This window comes from Cetorhinus maximus, chromosome 15 (assembly GCF_964194155.1).
Source record: "Cetorhinus maximus chromosome 15, sCetMax3.hap1.1, whole genome shotgun sequence".
Lineage (NCBI taxonomy): Eukaryota > Metazoa > Chordata > Chondrichthyes > Lamniformes > Cetorhinidae > Cetorhinus > Cetorhinus maximus.
Genome location: NC_135893.1, coordinates 104,335,956 through 104,356,072, shown reverse-complemented (window position 1 = coordinate 104,356,072; position 20,117 = coordinate 104,335,956). Strand labels below are relative to the sequence as shown.

General features: G+C 39.3%; 1 protein-coding gene across 1 annotated transcript in view; it reads right to left on the bottom strand.

The window, feature by feature from the left end:
* nomo (nodal modulator) overlaps positions 1–20,117 on the bottom strand; it is a 63,612-nt gene that overhangs the window by 24,726 nt on the left and 18,769 nt on the right. The window contains exons 11-18 of the mRNA XM_078559150.1: positions 18,510–18,660; positions 18,201–18,378; positions 17,079–17,220; positions 12,350–12,481; positions 12,116–12,252; positions 9,166–9,253; positions 4,612–4,675; positions 4,420–4,515 (exon numbers count right to left, since the gene is read on the bottom strand). Coding sequence (XP_078415276.1) covers positions 4,420–4,515; positions 4,612–4,675; positions 9,166–9,253; positions 12,116–12,252; positions 12,350–12,481; positions 17,079–17,220; positions 18,201–18,378; positions 18,510–18,660 — 988 coding nt within the window. The remainder of the gene's footprint in view (positions 1–4,419; positions 4,516–4,611; positions 4,676–9,165; positions 9,254–12,115; positions 12,253–12,349; positions 12,482–17,078; positions 17,221–18,200; positions 18,379–18,509; positions 18,661–20,117) is intronic.

The following is a 20,117-nucleotide window of genomic DNA, read 5'->3' as shown; positions in this document are numbered from 1 at the left end:
GGAAAGGAAGTACAATGAAGTCAACTGGAAATGCAAGCAATTAAATTATTTCAAAGCAGCACTGTATTCACTGAGTTCCAACACGCAATAACTCGGCATTTACTGAAGATCCTTAGTATCTCCAATGGCTGTATAGCCAGAGGAACTTCATTACCCAAAGGCTTCCCTACTCAACTGCTCTTTAAAATTTAATCAGGAGCAAGTGTGAGGAGTTTCTCCAGTCAAGTGGATAGAGAGTTCCATCCCTTTCCGTTCACTTGACTGAAGGATGCTACAAACTGATACAGTAAGAAGCTGGTCTTATCATCAAGATGTACTCTGCAGTGCTCATATGAACAAATTACAATTAGCCTGAGTAAAAAAGACCTGTTATCAGGGTGAACCTAAGATCACATAGCAGCTTCTTTCTCCTTCAGCACATCATCAGCACTCAGAGCAGTAAGTTGGAGATTTCAACTAACCTAATAGTAACAGGGATAAATTCAGTGCAAAGGGCAGAGAAAGCACAGAATTCTTAAAATGCACTTGGGAGAACTTTTATATCCAGTAGTAACAAGACAACCAAGAGAAAGGGCAGTTCAGGACTTGGTTTTAGGGAATTAAGCTGAACAGGTGGAAGGTCCTGAGCATTTTAGCAGTAGCAATCATAATTCAGTTAGATTTAGTGTAGTTATGGAAAAGGATAAAGATAGACCAAGAGTAAAAGTTTTAAGTTGGGGAAAGGCCAATTTTACTAAGCTGAGATCTGATTTGGCAAAAGTGGACTAGAAACAGCTACTTGTCAGTAAATGCGTCTCAGTGCAAAGCGAGGCATTCAAGGAGATAAAGAGAGTTCAGAACAAATATGCCTCCACATAGAAAAAGGGTGGGGATTCACAAAGCTAGGCCCCATTCCCCACACCCCAATCACAAACAGCATACGGAAAGTAGGATAAGGTTCAAACAAAAAAAGAAAGCTTGGTCAGATGCCAAGAGCTCAATACTGCTGAAAACCTAAAGAAACATAGAGAGTGCAGGGGTGAAATTAAAAAATAAATTGTGAAAGCAAAGAGAGGGCATGAAAAAATGCTGGCACATAAAATTAAGGGAGGCTCAAAGATGTTTCATAGATAAAGAGCCAAATGATAACTAAAGAAAGAGACCTCAAAGGTATGTGCAGGTGCAAGAAGTGAGCATAGGACTTAATGAATGCTTTTCTTCTGTTTTCAGAAAAGAGGGGGGTGTGAAGCAGACATTGTAGTTAAGGAGGATGAATGTGAAATATCAGATGGGATAAACATAGTGAGAGTGGAAATATTAAGATGGTTAGCATCCTGAAAGTGGATAAATCACCAGGTCCGGACTAAATGTATCCCAAGTTTCTAAGGTAAGCAAAGGAAAAAGTAGCGGAGGTTCTGGCCATCATTTTCAAATCCTCTCTGGCTACAGGTGTGGTGCTGGAGGGCTGCTAACATTGTACCAATGTTTGAAAAGTGAGGAAGAGACAGCCCAAATAATTGCAAGACAGTCAACCTCACCTCAGTGGTGGGAAAATTATTGGAAAAAAATTCTTAGGGACTGCATATATCATCATTTAGAAAGGCACAAATTAAACAAGAACACGCAGCACAGATTTATTAAGAGAAGGTTGTGTCTGACTAACTTGATTTATTTGCCGAGGAGGTAACATTGAGCATCAATATGAAATGTGCTAATCTTATTGTCTACATGGATTTTAGCAAAGCTTTTGACATGGTTCCACGTGGCACACTGTCCAGAAAGGTAAAAGCTCATGGGATCCCAGGGCAAGAAGCGGCAAGTTGGATCTAAAATTGACTCAGTGGCAAGATGCAAAGGGCAATGGCAACAACTACTTTTGAAAAGCTGTTTCCAGTGGGGTTCCACAGATCTCAATACTGGGTCCCTTGCTGCTTGTGGTATATGTCAGTGATTTAATGCAGTTTGCAGGTAATACGAAAATTGGCCACGTGCTTAATCGTGAGGAAGAAAGCTGCAGACTGTGGGAAGGTATCAATGGACTGATCAGGTGGGCAGAAAAGTAGAAAATGGAGTTTAATCTAGCAAAGAGTGAGGTAGTGCTTTGGGGAGGACACACAAAACAAGGGAATACACAATAAATGGCAAGATTCTGAAAAACAGAGGGACAAAAGGGCTTTGGAGAGCATGTCCACAGATCCCTGAAGGTAGGAAGTCAGGTAGATAAGGAGGCGTACAGGATAATTTACTTTATAGACTGATGCATACAATATAAGAGCAGGGAGATTATGTTATAACATATAAAACAGTAGTTAGACCACAGCTAGGGTACTGCACATTACAGAAAGAATGTGATCATACTAGTCAGGGTGCAGAGATTTATTTGAATATTGCCAGGAATGAAGAATTTTAGTTATAAGGCAAGACTGGGTTGGTTGGGATTATTTTCTTTGGAACAGAGAAATTTGAGGGGAGATTTAATTGAGGTAAATAAAATAATGAAGGATCTAGATAAAACGGATAGGAAGCACTTGTTTCTGTTAGCAGGGAGGTCAACAACCGGGGCATTAGATTTAAGTAATTGGTAGAAGGATCGGAGGGCAGTTGAGGAGTAATTTTTTTTTATTCATGCCGGTTTCAAACTCTCTGCCTGAAACAGTGGTAAAGAGATAAACTCTCATCGCACTTAAAGGATACTTGGGTATGCACTCAAGGTGCCATTGCCACAGGGCTACAGGCCAAGGGCTGGGAGATGAGATTAAGCTGGATAACCCTTTTTCAGCGAGCAAGGACATGATAGGCTTAATGGTCCACTCTGTGCCATAACTATCTCCATGTCTCAGGCATGCTCCTGATTAAAAGTAACGTCTCAGTGTTTGGAGAATCGGACAGGGTGAGCCTTTTGGAGCATTACTGTTCAAAATGCAGTTGGTTCTCTTCACTTATACTTGCTGCACCGCTGAAACAGACATTTCTGGCCTCGTGGATAGGGCTTAACCTAGACCTCTTCAGCAAGGCATGGTCTGGGTGTACCACTATTTAACAAAAATTGAATCATGCAATGTGTATTAGGAGTAGCCACCAACTCAAAATATATTACTGATCTGTGCAACCATCTTAGAAATGCTAATTTCAAATTCTTATAATGCAAAACAGCCTGCGAATCATAAAAAATCCCAAACGAAATTAAATGCGATTGTTTAGGAAGCCCTGCCAAACAAAAGCTTTGTACAGAGTAGAAGTCCTGGCAGGCCTTCAGCTTGTTTAATAGGATAACACAGAACAAATATGATCAGTGGAAATTGTACACATTGAGTAAGATTTTTCATCAGCAATTCTATCCATCATGGAAATTGGACAAAGGCTTATTGTTTCCAACAGGACGCAAATTTGGCTTGGTGGCTTGTACTGGGCCCACGTAATCCCACATGTTCTCCATGGATTTCCATGGTTCAAAGCGCTGGAGTCTACAGCAAAATCTTCAAAGTATGACCAGGTTTGCTACCTACAATTATGCCAAGCTGTCTTCAGTCTTGAAAGCTCTTTCTGATATTACATTCAACTGTTAACTCCTGCTTATTAATTTATTTTGTAGTCACACCGATATGGTAGGACATAATTCTAAACATCTCTTAACCATTAGTCTGGTAAGGTTACACGCCTAAAACATCATATCCTGTCTTTTCTCAATACAGATCCTAATTAACTGGCTATGCTTTTCCAGCATCTTCTGGTTGTATTTCTAAATCTTTACATTCTTAAGAAGAAGCTACAGTCATTCATTGCACTGGTTGAAATACCAATAAAAATTATGGTATTGAGGTGAAAAATGTGTATCGCAGAGGAGAGAATTTCCTTTCTGACATTTCCATCATAAAGCTCTGGATGAGACATTTACAATTCAGAACTGGCTCTATCAGCTGCTGTAGATTTTTTGCCCATCCTTGGTTCCCCTTGTGATGGTGGTTCTGAGTCGCCTTCTGGAACCAATGTAATCCTTGTGGTGAAGATACTCACACCATGCTCAGGAGTTCCAGAGTTTTGGCCCAGTGGCAATGCAAATTTTCAGCTCAAGTTACACAGCAAAAATGTCAAAATGCCAAGCCCATACTAAAATGCCAAAACTACTCTTTCCTTTTGAACTACTGTCTATACTGTCTATACTCTAAACATTTTTCTTTTAAAATTTAATTTATTTTAATTACTCAACATTTATGTAGTTTCAGTCAGCTAATTGATCACAGGTGCAAACAGATTATGGAAACAGATTGATGAAACAGGAACCATTGTACATTTGGCTCCAATTAACAGTAATGCAAGGAAAAGCCATATAGCTGCCAATAAAATATCCATTATTATTTTTCCAATGTGAAAGAACATTTTTTAATGCAAGGGTTTAAGACATCACATAGCTTGACAAGACTTGAATTTGGTCACTCTTACCTGATGGTAACTGTGACATCCATCAATTTATCAGTTACAATAGCACCAAGTGCACGATGTCGGATAGCTGTTAAGGTGAGAATGGTGGGAGCCGCTCTAAAAGGCAAATAACAATGACATTCTTCAGATCTAATGCGACAGTTCATTAATACACTGATTTTGCATAAGAAAGAAAAGGGCATAAAGACTTACGTGTCATAGATGTAGTATTCATGTTCAAATTGATGGCAAGAACGAGGAGTCACTTTATAGACACCTGACAACAGAAACAACTTTTTTAAAATCAGAAATTCTCCCATTTCTCACAGTTGGTTACAGAACACGTTGCTTTATAACAAATAGTTGTCTGGTAGTACGGAACGCGAGCATTGCTGAAAGAACACAACATGCCTAAGCTTTTCATCTTGCACTCATCAGGACACTTCGCAAAATTACCAATACTTAGGCCCAATCGTGAGTTTGTCTGATCAGGGTAGCCATTATTCTGCAGGATGCCTTTGATGCATCCTATTTCAGCATCAAGCTTGCAAGGTGAGCAATGGCTCGGGCCATTTGCTCACCTTGAACGGGCCTATGGCTGTCACTTTCAGCCCTGAAAAGTGTCCAGTCTACCTCAGATTACCCTGGAAGGGCAAAAATCTCTCAAAAATTTGAGCAACAGGTGAAGCTAGCTGTTTCTGCAGTTGCAACATGAGCATTCTTCACCACTAACAGGATGCTGCCATCAAGCCATAAAGACGATCTGCCTATCACGTCAAATAGCATGTCCCAGCCACTGTTCGCAATGGGCAAAGTACAGACTGTACGCAAACAACCCGTGCTTGCAAAATTCAAAACACAGTGTCCAACATTAGATGTGATTCTGTGAATGAACAAATTTTGCTAAATGATCCTCAGTGTGCTAAGAATTACGCTGACAACCAATTTAAGATTGTCAATCAGGCTTGCAGTGTGGCGCATTTGCCTGTACTGGAAGCTACATATGTTAATACACAGGACACTATTCTTTGCAGACAGGAAGAACATGTACACACATTGCACCTGTTTCAGTTAAACAAAATAAGTGACAGCCATTCACTGCCTCATTCCTCAGGGCAATGCCTTGACCAATCAGGGTCAAGCTGCCTGGTTTAAATTTCAAACAATGCTTGACAGTTAACTGTCAGTCACCATCAGAGTCCACTTGCCAACCAATCAGCACTCTCTTCACATACAGTATAAATTGATGTTTTCCCCTTATTTTGGTATTCTTGCGAAGTGTCCTGATGAGTGCAAGACAAAAAGCTTCGGCATATCTCTTCTTTCAGCATGTTAGTCCATGTAATATCCAATGTGTTATCAGGGCTGATGATTACCAGAGACCCAATGAGTACCAGATTGGAGATAAATGTTTTGCGCGGGGCAGAGTGTTTGAAATAGCTTGCCGGAACTAGGCTAAAGGAGCTGAAAGTTTCTTACACAGGAAGGGATGGGATGGGATCCTGGCATTTGGAAGAAATTAGGAACTCAGTGAAGAAGTTTGCAAGAGATCTTCCTTAAAATTGGTCCTTGGTAAATAAATTGGTATCTATTGGCAGCTTTAAAAAAAATGCATACATAATAATTCATAATGCATACATTTCTTAAGGAGGTGATTGTTAAAAAAAGATTTAAAAGCCCATGTTTTATGTTGTTTCCATAAATATGGATGAGAGGAGAATTTATTCAAACAAAATAAAGCACATGAGCTTAATCACTCTCCTCTACCTGTCTTTCAGTATCTCTCTTGGAAGTTGAACGAAGTATTTCGTACACTTTCTCTTCCGAAATTTCCATCTCACAATGTTTCTAATGCTCAGTGCAGTACAGAGAACGCGCTGCAGTGTTGGACATGGCACCTTTCAGACGAGGTGCTAAATCGAGTCCCAGTTAACCCTATCAGGCGGCCATAGAAGATTCAAATACCCTATTCAAGGAGGAACAAGAGACTTCTCCTAGTGCCCTGACGAACATTTATTCCTCAACTGACATAGTTAAAAATGTAATTTTCCGATGTGCAAATTGAACTATGGTTTCCTGGTAATTACGCAGCAAGTGAAATTGTAACTTCTTTCAGCTGACTGAGTGACAACTGAGAAAATAATCAACTCCAAGCCTGTGTTTTTAACAGACTGTGGTCTCCAAATATAAACATTAATAAAATGCGCAATTAAATTATACATCTAAATTGAATCATGTTAGCTGAAATAGGTAATCTTTTATGTTGTGTTAGAAACATTATTTTGAGCCTTGGAGAATTGAAATTCAGGGGAAAAAAAAGCAGATAAATTTTGATTTATAAGAAGCACACTGAGTGATTGGATTTGTTTGCCTTCTCCTTTCTAGGAAATGTGCATCTATGGCAATCAGCTGTAAGGAATATGCACTGAGCTGGAACAAATCTGCATAGCAATCAATAGGTTACAAATAGGAAAATAACTTGCCCAGAATAAAATATAAGCAGAACGGGAAGGAAAAAATATTCAAAGTACAAAGTTCAAAAATAAAAACAAGAGATTTTAATAAGACAAAGCAATCTGTTGTATTTTATTTTCATAAATTAGCACTAGATTAGGACTATTGAATTCAAAATAATGCCAGAATTCCTATATCATGAGTTAATGCTTATATTACTGTACTCATATTTTAAACCTGCTTCCAACAATGATGTTCATAAGTAGCAGCATTTGGTAAGGTCTACAATGCCACACAATCTTCTCCATGGTTCAACTCTATGACACTGCTCATGTATGGTTCCTTCCCCCACCCGTTCTAACAGAGTGAATCTCCGACAATTCTCTCTTTCATCCTACATGGCCAATTCTGGAATTTCCAAAGAATTCATCCTTAGTCCCCTCCTCCATATGCTGCTCTTCAGTAAGCTAATCCACATGCATCAGCTTCCATACATATGCTTCCTGTGCTGCAGGGTACTACTTCCCTCAACCACGTCAGTGCAGACAGACAGCCTGTACCTCCGCTGGCTCTACCCCATTTTTGGTGGCACAGCTTCTAATCACTTTGGCTCTACTCTCGCCTCAGAACCCTCTGCCATTCTACAGTGCTTCCCACACATCTCTTTAACCTCTTCTACTGATCCTTCAAAGACTTCTTCCTCTGTGAAGTACCTTGGACTGATTTTCTATGTAAATGGTACAATATATAAGAAAGGAGGGAGAGAAAAAACAGGGAACTGCAGGCCTATTAGCCTGACGTCAGTGGTAGGGAAAATACTAGGATTTATTACTAAAGGTGTGATAACTGGGTATGTAGAAAATAATGATCTGATTGGGGAGAGTTAACTTGGATTTATGAAAGGGAAATCATGTTTGACAAACCTATTGGAGTTTTTTTTTTGAGGATGTTACTACCAGAATAAATCAGGGGCAACCAGTGAATGTGGTGTATTTGGATTTTCAGAAGGCTTTTGGTAAAGTCCCACACAGGAGGTTAGTAAACACAATTAGAGCACATGGGATTGGGGGTAATATGCTAGCACAGTTTGAGAATTGGCTAATGGCCAGAAAACAGAATAGGAATAAAGGGGTCATTCTCAGGTTAGCAGGCTGTGACTAGTGGGGTACCAGGAGAATCAGTGCTTGATCCACAGAGCTGTTCATAATATATATCAATGAGTTGGATGTGGGGACCAAATGTAATATTTCCAAGTTTGCGGATGACGCAAAAGTAGGTGGGAATGTGAGTTGCAAGGAGGATGCAAAGTGGCTTCAAGGAGTGAGTGGGCAAGAACATGGTAGATGGAATATAATGTAGATAAGTGCAAGGTTATCCACTTTGGCCGGGTGGATGGAGGTGCAGAGTAGTTCTTAAATGTTGAGAGATTGGGAAGTGTTGATATCCAAAGGGACCTGGGTGTCCTTGTTCACAGGTCATTGAAAGCTAACCTGCAAGTTCAGAAAGCAATTCGGAAGGCAAATGACAAGTTGGCCCTTATCACAAGAGTACAGGAGTAAAGATGTCTTGCCTTAATTGTACAGAACATTGGTTAGACTGCACCTGGAGTGTTGTGTACAGTTTTAGTCTCCATACCCAAGGAAGGATATACTTGCCATAGAGGAAGTACAGCAGAGGTTCACCAGACTAATCTCTGGGATGGTGGGGTTGTCCTATGAAGGGAAATTGAGGAGACTGGGCCTGTATTCTCTAGGGTTTATAAGAATGAGAGGTGGTGATCTCATTGAAACTTACAAAATTCTTAAGGGCCTAGACAGGGTAGATGCAGAAATAATGTTTCCCCAGGCTGAGGGATCTGGAACCAGGGGACAAAGTCTCAAAATAACGAGCAAGACATTTAGCACTGAGATGAGCAGGAATTTCTTCACTGAGAAGGTTGTGAATCTTTGGAATTTTCTATCGCAGAGAGCTGTGGAAGCTCAGTCATTGAGTATCTTCAAGGCAGGGATTGATAAATTTCTACATACCAATGACATCAAGGGATATGGGCATAGTGTGGGAAAATGGCATTGAGGTAGACCACCAACCATGATCTAGTTGAATGGTGGAGCAGGCTCGAGCGGCTGAATGGCCTACTCCTGCTCCTGTGTTCCCACGTTTCTCAGCATTGCTGCTGCAACAGCTTCAGTATAAATTTTGCATAATATTGTAGCAGCAAGGAATGGAGAGAAAGACTCGAAAGGCATTTAATCAGTTCCAAAGCCAGGAACTGACCATACAATCTTAAAAGTAAACTTTACCAGGAATGTGTACCTGGTTTAGAGAGACAAAATCTGTTCACGCCTTTCGTGAGGTTATATACACCAACATTTTCTGGGCCACTTCCATCTTGGTAAAATTCCTGAAAGGCAGACAGAAGGAAGAGCAACTTTAAGCACATGAGTAAAGACAATGTGACATGTTGTCTTTAATCTACACATGTTACAGCTAAGGCAAAATTCATCTAACACAGTGCCACTGAAATGGCATTCTTATATATTTAAACCATATGTACATTCAATGAATATCATTAACTGTATGCACAAGCGCTTTACGAAACATTTCTCACTGCTTTGTTTTTTTTCCAAATTAACCTATTTTAATAAAGTACAGAGGAAAACGAGCATTACATTACTAATAAATTAGCATTAGGGTACTAAAACAAAAACCAAGCCTGGTCTTAATCTGTTTGTCTAAAATAAAAACATTTGGAGTTTTATTCAAGAAATTTGGATGTAAACCAAAATAGTCTCTTTGTGAAGGTACTGCGGAAGCACTTTAAAACTCTCCTTGGAGGATAGTGCATTTAAAAAAATATATAGATCAACGGGAAACCCACGAGAAAAGAAATAGAACAACTTGCAAGGTGCTTAACTTGAAAACAGATGTTTAAGTGTGTATGTGCATGCACATGAGTGTTTCCCATCTCTTTCCCTCAAACGATATATCAAATTAGAAACAATAATCCGAGACAAAATTAACAGTCATTTTGACAAATGTGGATTAATTAAGGACAGCCAGCATGGATTTAAGGACAACTTGTGTTTAACTAACTTGCTTGAAGTTTTTGATGAGGTAACAGAGAGAGTTGATGAGGGTAATGAGGTTGATGTGGTGTATATGGACTTCCAAAAGTCATTTGACAAAATGCCACATAACAGGCTTGTCTGGAAAGTTAGAGCTCATGAAGTAAAAAGGGACAGCAACAGATTGGATTCAAATTGGCTGAGTGATAGGAAATAGATAGCAGTGAACAATTGTTTTTCAGACTGGAGGAAGGTATATGGTGAGGCTCCCCGGGGATCAGTGTTCAGACGCCTGTTTTTTTGATATATATTAAATAACCTGGACTTAGGTCCACAAGGCACAATTTCAAAACTTGCAGATGACATAAAACTTGCAGATGACATAAAACTTGGAAATATTGTGAACCATGAGAATGATAATGATAAACTTCAAGAGGAACAGCCAACTTGGTGGAATGGACGGACAAGTGGCAGGTGAAATTTAATGCAGAGAAGTGTTAAGTGATTAATTTTGGTAGGAAGAACAAGAAGAAATATTTTAAATAAACGGAACAATTCTAAAGAGGGTGCAGGATAAGAGAGATCTTGAGATATATGTGTCGAAATCATTGAAAGTGTCAAGGCAGGTTAAGAAAGTGGATAATAAAGCATATGGATCCTGGACTTTATTAAGGGTGTTGGTGAGGCTGCACTGTGTACAGTTTTGGTCCCTGTATTGAAGAAAGGATATACTGGCATTGGAGGCAGTTCAAAAGGGAATCATTAGGCTGATTCCTGGAATGAAGGGGCTGACTTATCAAGAACGGCTGAACAGGTTAGGCCTTTATTCATTAGAGTTTAGAAGAATGAGGGGTGATCTTATTGAAACGTACAAGATTCTGAGGGGGCTTGACAGGGTAGATGTTGAGAAGATGTTTCCACTAGTGGGGAATCTCGAACTAGGGGACATAGTTACAGAATAAGGAGACACTCATTTAAAACTTAGATGCGAAGAATTTCTTCTTTCAGAGGGTAGTGAATGTCTGGAATTCTCTACCCCAGAGATTTGTGGAGGCTAGATCACCAAAAGTATTTAAAGAAGAGGTAAATAGATCTCTGAAATATCTGGGAATTGCGTGCTATGAGGAGCTGGCACAAAAGGGGAGTTGAGGCCTGGGGCAGATCAGCCATTATCTTATTGAATGGTGAGGCACGCCTGAGGGGCCGAATGACCTATTTCTGCTCCTATTTCTTATGGACTTTATAATGAGAGGAATAGAGTGCAAAAACAAGGAGGTTATGTTAAGCCTGTATAAAACACTGGTCCGCCTCAACTGGAGGTCTGCCTCCTGTTCTGGGCACCACACTTTAGATAGGATGTGAAGGCATTAGAGAGGGTACAGAAATGATTCACAGGAATGGTTCCAGGGATGAGGAATTTTAGCCACATGGATAGATTAGAGACGCTGGGGCTGATCTCCTTGGAAAAGAGAAGATTAAGAGGATATTTGATAGAAGTGTTCAAAATCATGAGGGGTCTGGAGAGAGTAGATTGGGAGAAACTGTTATCATTGGGGCCGAATGGCCTACTCCTGCTGGTTTGTATGCATGCATGTTCGAAAGATCGGGAACCAAAGGACAACGATTTAAAGTGATTCACAAAAGAAGCAATGGCGACATGAGGAATAACCTCTTTTATGCAGCGAGTGGTTAGGATCTGGAATGCACTCTTGTGTGGTGGAGGCGGATTCAATTGAGGCTTTCAAAAGACAATTGGACACTTATCTGAAGAGAAAAAATTTCCAAGGCTATGGGAAAAGGAGGGGCAGTGGTACTAGGTGAGTTGCTCTTGCAGAGAGTCAGCACGGGCATGACAGTCTGAATGGCCTCCTTTTGCGCTGTAACCATTCTATGGTTCTAAGGTCAGTTGAAAATAGAAAGCAGTAGTTGTTTTTTTCTATTCATTCATGAGTTTTGTGGATTGCTGGTAAGACCAGCATTTATTGCCCATTCCTAATTGCTCCTGCAACCACTAACAGAAGAGAATAGCCAAGAATGGTGCTGAGGGTGAGTAGGACATGTTCTACAATCACGATAATCAGAAAGAATTGACATGATTACCGTGCAAACATTAATATAACAGCAGCATTTCCACTGTGAAGTAGATACAGTAGCACTATTTACCAAAAAGACCATCCAATCCATTAAGTTTCTCTTACCAACGTTATTGCATGTGAGAGTGAGCATCGGAGCATGTAACCTGTCTGTTTGAATTCTATCCCAGTCAAATCTTGATCCACAACCTCCAGCTCAAATGATCTGTTTTTCCAGCACCATTCTTCATGGACAATGTTCACTACAAAAAACCGACAACGCTAGCAGTCATATTCGCTTGATTAAATTCGAAGCTCACTGACATCCAATAATTGTGCATCCAAGTTCAAAAGTCTTACCTTTGTATTTGCCAGGCAAAATATCATTAAAAGTGAATAACACAGAGTCAACACCTCCCGAAAGCTGCACACTTTGTTTGTCACTATGACGACTCAAAGGTTGAAGAGTCACAGTAAGATCACCACAAGAATCTTAATAAAAAGTAGCAAGAGAGTAGTTCATTAAAAAATCACAAGAAGTATAAAATAAATCCTTCACACCTAACAATGAACATTCGGCTAATCCATTACAAAAGCACAAAACATTTTATCTGTTCTTTAACAGACCATAGAAGAGAAGCATAGATTAAACACAAAGATCCTACAGAATCAAAATCTCTACAATAGGCCCTGGAGTATAACTGAACTATCATTCATCAGACCTGGATCCCCATGACATCTGTAAGAATCTATGTAAGCTCATTATCCATTACTCTCCATCATGTATACTGAACCATATTTTCTGCACACTACACCAATACAATACTATATAAATGTACGACTGCATGCTATAACGGAGAACAATTGTAATTTTTTAAACATGTACAAAATCATGAATTATTTGTTTACGCACAGAAATCCTTTGAGGAAAAACAAGTGAAATAAAACTGCAAATTTAAAATTGAAATTTGCAAACGTAGGAACTCCCACTTCTTGTCTGGCTACTGTACATATCGCCAGTCTGCTCTTGTTTAAAATCTTACTGCCATGAGGCTACATGGTAAAATTAGAGAACTTGTAAATGTTTCCTGGTCCTCAAAGAACTAATTGATCTCTATGACATACCCTATGGTATCAAGGGGTAGTAAGGTGTATCAGAGAGGAACAATTGTGATTTGGGCTATTTTTTGGCAATTTTTTAATGTTATTGAATCATTTTCAAGTAGCTAGCAGCACTACTTTACACCATGACTAGGAATTCACTACTTAGCATCGACATTAATGATGGGGAGGAGCTTGTTACCAATCATTTAAAATGGCGACAACTTATCCATCAAGTTGCGTCATGCTTCAAGTCCGAACGTCTTACTGCCACCTCCCTGCCTCCTCATTAAGGAAAGAAAAGGAAGCAAATCCTGCACTCCGGGTCCCACTACCTTGTGGTTCACCCTGCCCTATGCGCTCAAAGATCTGTGGGTCAAGAACCAGCCTGTTCAGTCACACGAAGACCCATGGCAGAAAACAGTGATCCTGAGTACATGTCATCCTCAAATCGAAGGGCAGCTGGTGACGGCATCATGTGAATGCAAATGATTGTATTTTCCCCACCACAGAGCAACAAGTCACATATCGTGGTCACTCTTTCCATCAGCTCTCCACCAGAGCCTCATAAATAAAAGAGGTGATTGTTTCTATTTTGCCTTCACTTTTCAAAGTGCTGGAAATAGTCAGCAAGTCTGGGAAGCATTTGTCGAGAGGGAAACAGAGTTAACATTTCGAGTCTAACATGATTCATTCAGAACTGTTCTCAATTCCGAAGAGTCGCATTCGACTTGAAACGTTGACTCTGTTTCTCTGTCTACAGAAGCGGCCAGGCATGCTAAGTATTTCCAGAATCCACAATATTTTGCTTTTACTTCAGAGAAAAAACTGTTTGGTTAAGAGTTTTTTTCCTGTGTACTTTCAAATTCAAAATTTGGGAATTCAGTTTTAATGGTAAGAAAAGCAAAAGATCAAAACACCCAAAATGGCCAAAAACTACTACAGTGACTAGGTGTCATAAAGACGCATGCTGCCCATGTCCTTACTCGCACTGAGTCCTATTCACCCGTCACTTCTGTGCTCTCTGGCTTACGTTGGCTCCCAGTTAAGCAGGGTCACAATTTTAAAATTCTCATCCTGCTTTAACATTCCTCCCCAACTCTGTAATTTCATACAGCCCCACAACCCTCCAAGATATCTGCGCTCCTTTAAATCTGACCTCTTGAATATCCCCAAATTTAATTGCTAGACCACACTGGTGGCCATCTGCCAAGGTCCTAAGCTTTGGAATGAAACCTCTTCACTTCCCTACCTCTTTTGCCTCAATTAACACATTCCTTAAATTGGAAAGCTCTTTGACTAAGCTTTTGGGTCACCTGTCCTAATATCTTCCTGAAAGGATCGATGTCAAATTTTGCTTTGGATTGCTCCTGTGTACATTTTACGTTAAACATGCTATTTTGCTATGACGTGGCAGGTGGTGTGCCAGGCGGACCAAATCCACAAGGGAAACTTGGCCACGCTATCACAACGGTTTTGCAATTTGCATTCATTACAAGAGGTGTCCACTGAATTTCGACGTATGAGTCCACCAAGACCTTCCAAAATTAAATTAAAATATTTATTAACAAAAGGAAAGATTTCAAGCACGTACATGAGAGTACAATTACTTAATACTCTAAGAAATCCTAAAATTCCTAATTAACCTTACTCCCAATTTTTAAGGCAACAGTCCAAAATAGATTTTAGGTTTTAAAAATATCAAGCCAGCAAGTTAACACGGTACTCACTTGACTGTGGAATTCCAAAGGGTTTTCTCCAATTTCAGTTACTGGACACACCAGACTTATGCACAATTGGTTGGAGGCCTTCTTGAAGGCTGTTTCACACACTCCTGTTAGATCTTACATGGCCTCCAACATAGCCTTTCATTCTCCTTTATACATGTTTCTCTCTTTTTATTATGCAAATATATTGCTCCATATATCTTTGAAGCTGTACCTTTCCCATATAAATGTTTCAATTCACAATTTCATGTTGCCAATTGTATAATAATTTTCATGATATTTTTCTGGTTTATTGTGAAGTCGGTTTATGGGTGTGATTATAGTTGGGTCTGTCTGTGTGATTTAATTACATTTGGAGTCAAGTAGACTGCAAGTTTGAAATCATCAAAAGAAGCTAGTTGTAGCAATGTGCTTGACATGCTAATGAGTAAACACTGGCTTGGCATGTAAGGTGTGAAGGGAATTTGCATTTTTAGATAAACAAAGGGATTGTTGGGTTTCAAAGGGATGTTAGTCTGTTTACAACTAGCCAGATAAGCAAGGCTAAGGAGGGTGTTTATTTTTCCCCAAAGGTTACTGACAATATTGGCAATATGAAGTTTTTATATTATGAGGAAGATAGAGTTTCAAAAGCATATGGAACAATAGAATTTACATATTAAAGAGAGAGAGAGAGACATATATAAAGGAGAATAAAAGGCTATGTGAGAGAAGAGGCCATGTAAGATCTAACAGGTGTGTGAGAAACAGCCTTCAAGAAGCCTCCAGCCATTTGTGCCTAAGTCTGCTATGTAAAGTAAATGAAGCTGGGGAAACCATTTGGAATTCCACTGTCAAGCGGGTATTGTGTTAACATGCTGGTTTTGTTTTAAATCTAAAATCTATTTTGGTCTGTTGCCTTAAAGCGGGTGCGCAACTGGGAGTCAGGTCAATTAGGAATAGCAATTAGTTAGGGTTTGTTATAGTAGTAATTGTAGTCATATGTATGTGTTTAAAATCTTTTATTTTGTTAATAAATATTTTAATTTTTTAAAAATATCTAAAGGTCTTGGTGGACTCATTACTTCTGAATTCAGTGCACACATCTTCTTGCAATAAATACAAATTGCACAACTGTTGTGATAGCGTAACCAAGTTTCCATTGCAGATTTGGTCCGCCTGGCACACATTGTCTGCTACATCATAACACCAATATTGTCAGTAACCTTTGGGAAAAATAAACACACTCCTTAGCCTTGCTTATCTGGCTAGTTGTAAACAGACCAACATCCTTTTGAAATCCAAACAATCCCATCACTTATCTAAAAGTGCAAATTCCCTTCACACTATACATGCTAAGACAACATCCATGTTTACCCATTACCATTTCAAGTACATTTCTACAATTAGCTTCTTTTGATAATTTCGAGCTTGTAGTCTACCTGACTCCAAATGTAATTAAATCACACAGACAAACCATCTACGCTCACCCATAAACCTACTTTACAGCAAACCGAAAAATATTATGAAAATTATTATACTTTCGTAACAACATAAATACAAGTTGTAGCAGTTTAGCTTGGTAGCACTGTTTGACCAAAGTTACTAAATCTAAACAGACTTCCCACTGTGCCTCCAACTGTTTTTCAGGTAATGAAGATAATGTCAACCAAAGTCATAAGAGAACCCACCAAAAAAGTTCTTCCCAAGTCAATCTCAGAAAGTAAACACGCCTACCACCCAATTTGCACCAAGGTAAATGAATCAGATTCTCCTCACACAAAAAAAAACTGTGACTGAACAGTTTGCTGTGAGGACAGCATCTATGTTTAAGGTAAAAGTTAATTTTATCAGGATGAATTTAAGAGAACAGCAATCAGCAGTCTCAAATAATCTACAACTTTTGAGTTTTATAGGAATGAAAAAAACAAGTACGGGGAAAACTCACTGCCACTTGCACTTGAATACATAGAGCAACAATGATTTTTTTTTTTTGGTTTCTGGTGCCTTTCCTAGATGCTAACAGTATAGTTGATCATCATTTCAAACTTTTTATTACTTTGAAGTAAACTTTAAGTAGTTACACCAGTACAGGTCGGTGAGGAGGAAAGGGACATGGAAGATTGGAATCGTTACGGCATTGAAAGGAACAACAATAGGTCGGAACATAAAGGGAAGAAGTGTTTTTAAATACAGATGAAGATCTCGCTAATCAAAAACAAATAATTTAATCGTAGGGGACTTATTCAATAAACAGGCTCACTCACCAAACTCCCACTTACCCAAACAGAGCACTTGCCCAGTCACAGATGCCATAAACTGGGTGAAGGATAGATCCATAATGGGCGCATTTATAACCGTGACAGTTTGAAACTTTGGTTTCAGTGCAAGTCCTGCTTTTGCTTCATTTTCACTGACCATAACCTAGGAAATTCATAATCAATTAGAATTAACTATGTTAAACACTGTCTATGTGCAATTCTTCATCCGCCAGTAACACAATTACTATAACCTCTAAATCTTAATGTTTATTGAATTCCTCAGATGCCTGTGACTTGCAGCATGCAGAGATTAAAGTATAATGTCTAACCTAAGAAGGGAAAAAGTAGAATGAGTCATCAATAAAAACAAAATTCCTATTCAATAACTAAATTTTAGTCATTTTTATCAGGAATCCCAGCTTGTCTCATGGTCTGCCATGTAAAGACATTGCCCAATATCTAAGGCTCAGAAGTCCCAGTTTCAAATCACAACGTGCTGAGTTAGCTCATTGCAGTTGAGTGGTAGTCAGGGTGTTATAACTGCCCAGAGCCCCTGAACTAGGGAGGGTAAAAATCAGTGATTGTTCCTACTCCCAACTTCTGTCTATCCATCTCTGCTAGAAAGTACGTGTGTGGGGACAGTAGGGGAGGAGAGGATAAAACTCCATTATGATGCCCCCACAATCGAATGGCTTGCCAGCATTCACTGCCTATGCTTAAACTTGAAGGGTTTCGACATTGTGATACTAGAAATTTTTTCACCACTATACATGTTTACCACATGTGCATGGATAAATACTCTTATAAAAGGAGACAAATCTATCGGCTCATGATGGTTGCATATATTATTATATTTAACAATGAAACAGATAGCTTTAGATCTAATCATAACACAATTACTGCTTTTAACATCCGAAGTGAATTTTCATATATTATAGTTGACGCACTTTTCTTTACAAATGGGGCTGGGTTGGTTGTTCAAGAGTCTAAATAAGATTAGAATTGCAAATGAAATGAAGAACTGAATTTATGACATTGGAGTTCCTAAGTTTAGAAAGCAAAAATAAAGGCCCTAAAACTGAGCTAACTCTTCTCTCTCTCTTCAGCTAAACATGGACATACCAAATATTACATTAACTTTACCTGAATGATATAGGTTCCTGCTTTGGCTTGGAAACAGAATAGTCCACGAGAATCTGTCTCTGTTATAATCGGTGAAGCCTTATCCTTACTTTGGGCGACCATGGCTAACTTATACTTGATGATCTGTTTTAATCCTTCAGGGAAACGTTTGACAGCTACTTGCCCACAGACACTAAAGCTGTGGAGCAATGGAGAAACAATACAATGTTCTGTTAAACCTAGTTTTGAAAGAGGTGCTACAGAGAAGGGAAAGCCAGTTGAATACTAATGTCGATAATATGTCTTCCATATGCTGGTGCAGCCTCCTACCTTGCGGCCATGATATCTGCCAGCTGAGGTGTGTTAGGGGCAATCTTCACAGTAACGGGTTCAAAGAAAATGTGCTCCTTCTGTGTATTAATAGTATATGTGCCCGCTGTCATGTTTTCAAGTCTGAATGAGCCATCAGCCTTTGTGGTTACTACACAAAAAACGACAGAAGGAAACAGAAAAACATGAAAGTAATGCAGGGGCTGGAACCAACAGTCTTCGTAAATTGATTAGCATACCGCATGAAAGTTTCTTCCCGAGATGTCAGTCTGCCAGCTTTATTTCATTACTTATCGCATCACACCACAAAATCAGTCACACTCATTCTGCTGAAATCTACAGCAGAAATCCAAATCCCCACCCCGCCAGTTTCAACAGGGCTACCAGGCTTGGCATTACAGAGGGTTTCGCCACTGAAGTTTTAACAAAACACTTGGGCTAGTTTCATTCAGACTCTAAGTGCAACCTGGAGTCCAGCTCACTCTCTGAGTCAGGCACAGATTATTCAATGCAGCTGAAGAGCTCTGCTTACAAAAACCCTATATACACTATCTATTTGACATCAATCTCTGACTATCCTTTGACTATTTACAGAGCCACAAATAGATTTAGAAATAGATCGACAACTTCCTGAAACTTAATACAGTGCTATCGTCCACCTAGTCAACAAGCAGCATTCAGACAATTCATATGACAGGGTAGCTGATAGATGGGAACACCACCACCTAGAAGCTCCCCTCCAAGTCACTCACCATCCTGACATGAAAATATATCGCCGTTCCTTCACTGTCACTGAATCAAAATCCTGGAACTCCCCTCCCTAACAGCACTGTGGGTGTACCTACACCACATGGGCTGCAGCGGTTCAAGAAGGCGGCTCACCACCACCTTCTCAAGGGCAACTAGGGATGGGCAATAAATGCTGGCCCAGCCAGCGAAGCCCACATCCCGTGAATTAATTTTAAAAATGATATTATTCCATGTATGAATGCTTCAGAATGTATGATTTTAATTTTTGATCAGGTGGTCAATCCCATTAAAACCTCAAGAGTTCAAGGGAAAAATCAATAGCTTTATACCATCATTCCATACCCTAAAAGGAGCTCAATTTTAAGATTAAGTGATAGAAAATTCTTCCGCATATTTGCTCTAGACCAGAGTAACAGTAGTACTTTATATTCTTCACATCTTACATAAAAACCTTGAATAAATCTTGACCAAAAATGGCACAAATGGGGCCATAAGAGAATAATCTCTTGTATTTTCAAAGGCACTGGCATTTAAACATAAAAGCCAGATTGCTGAATTTCAGACACACCATCCTCATGGAGGAATACAATTGTGTGTGTGTGTGAATGGGGGTTGCAAAAATAATTTTACTGAAGCCATAACAAGTATTGGGTAGCACAATAGAATAAAACTCCGGTCTTTTTAGAAACTGAAAATTGAATTCTACCTAGCCCATAGAAGGAAAGGGTGAGAATTTAATCCATTCAAAACACAGCCACTTGCACAGTGTTAAAATCAAGCCAAAAGTCTCAGCTGTAAGCGTATTAATGGGTTTGAGTAGTTTTAACATGGTGCCTAGTTGGTACAGGCTTGATTTCA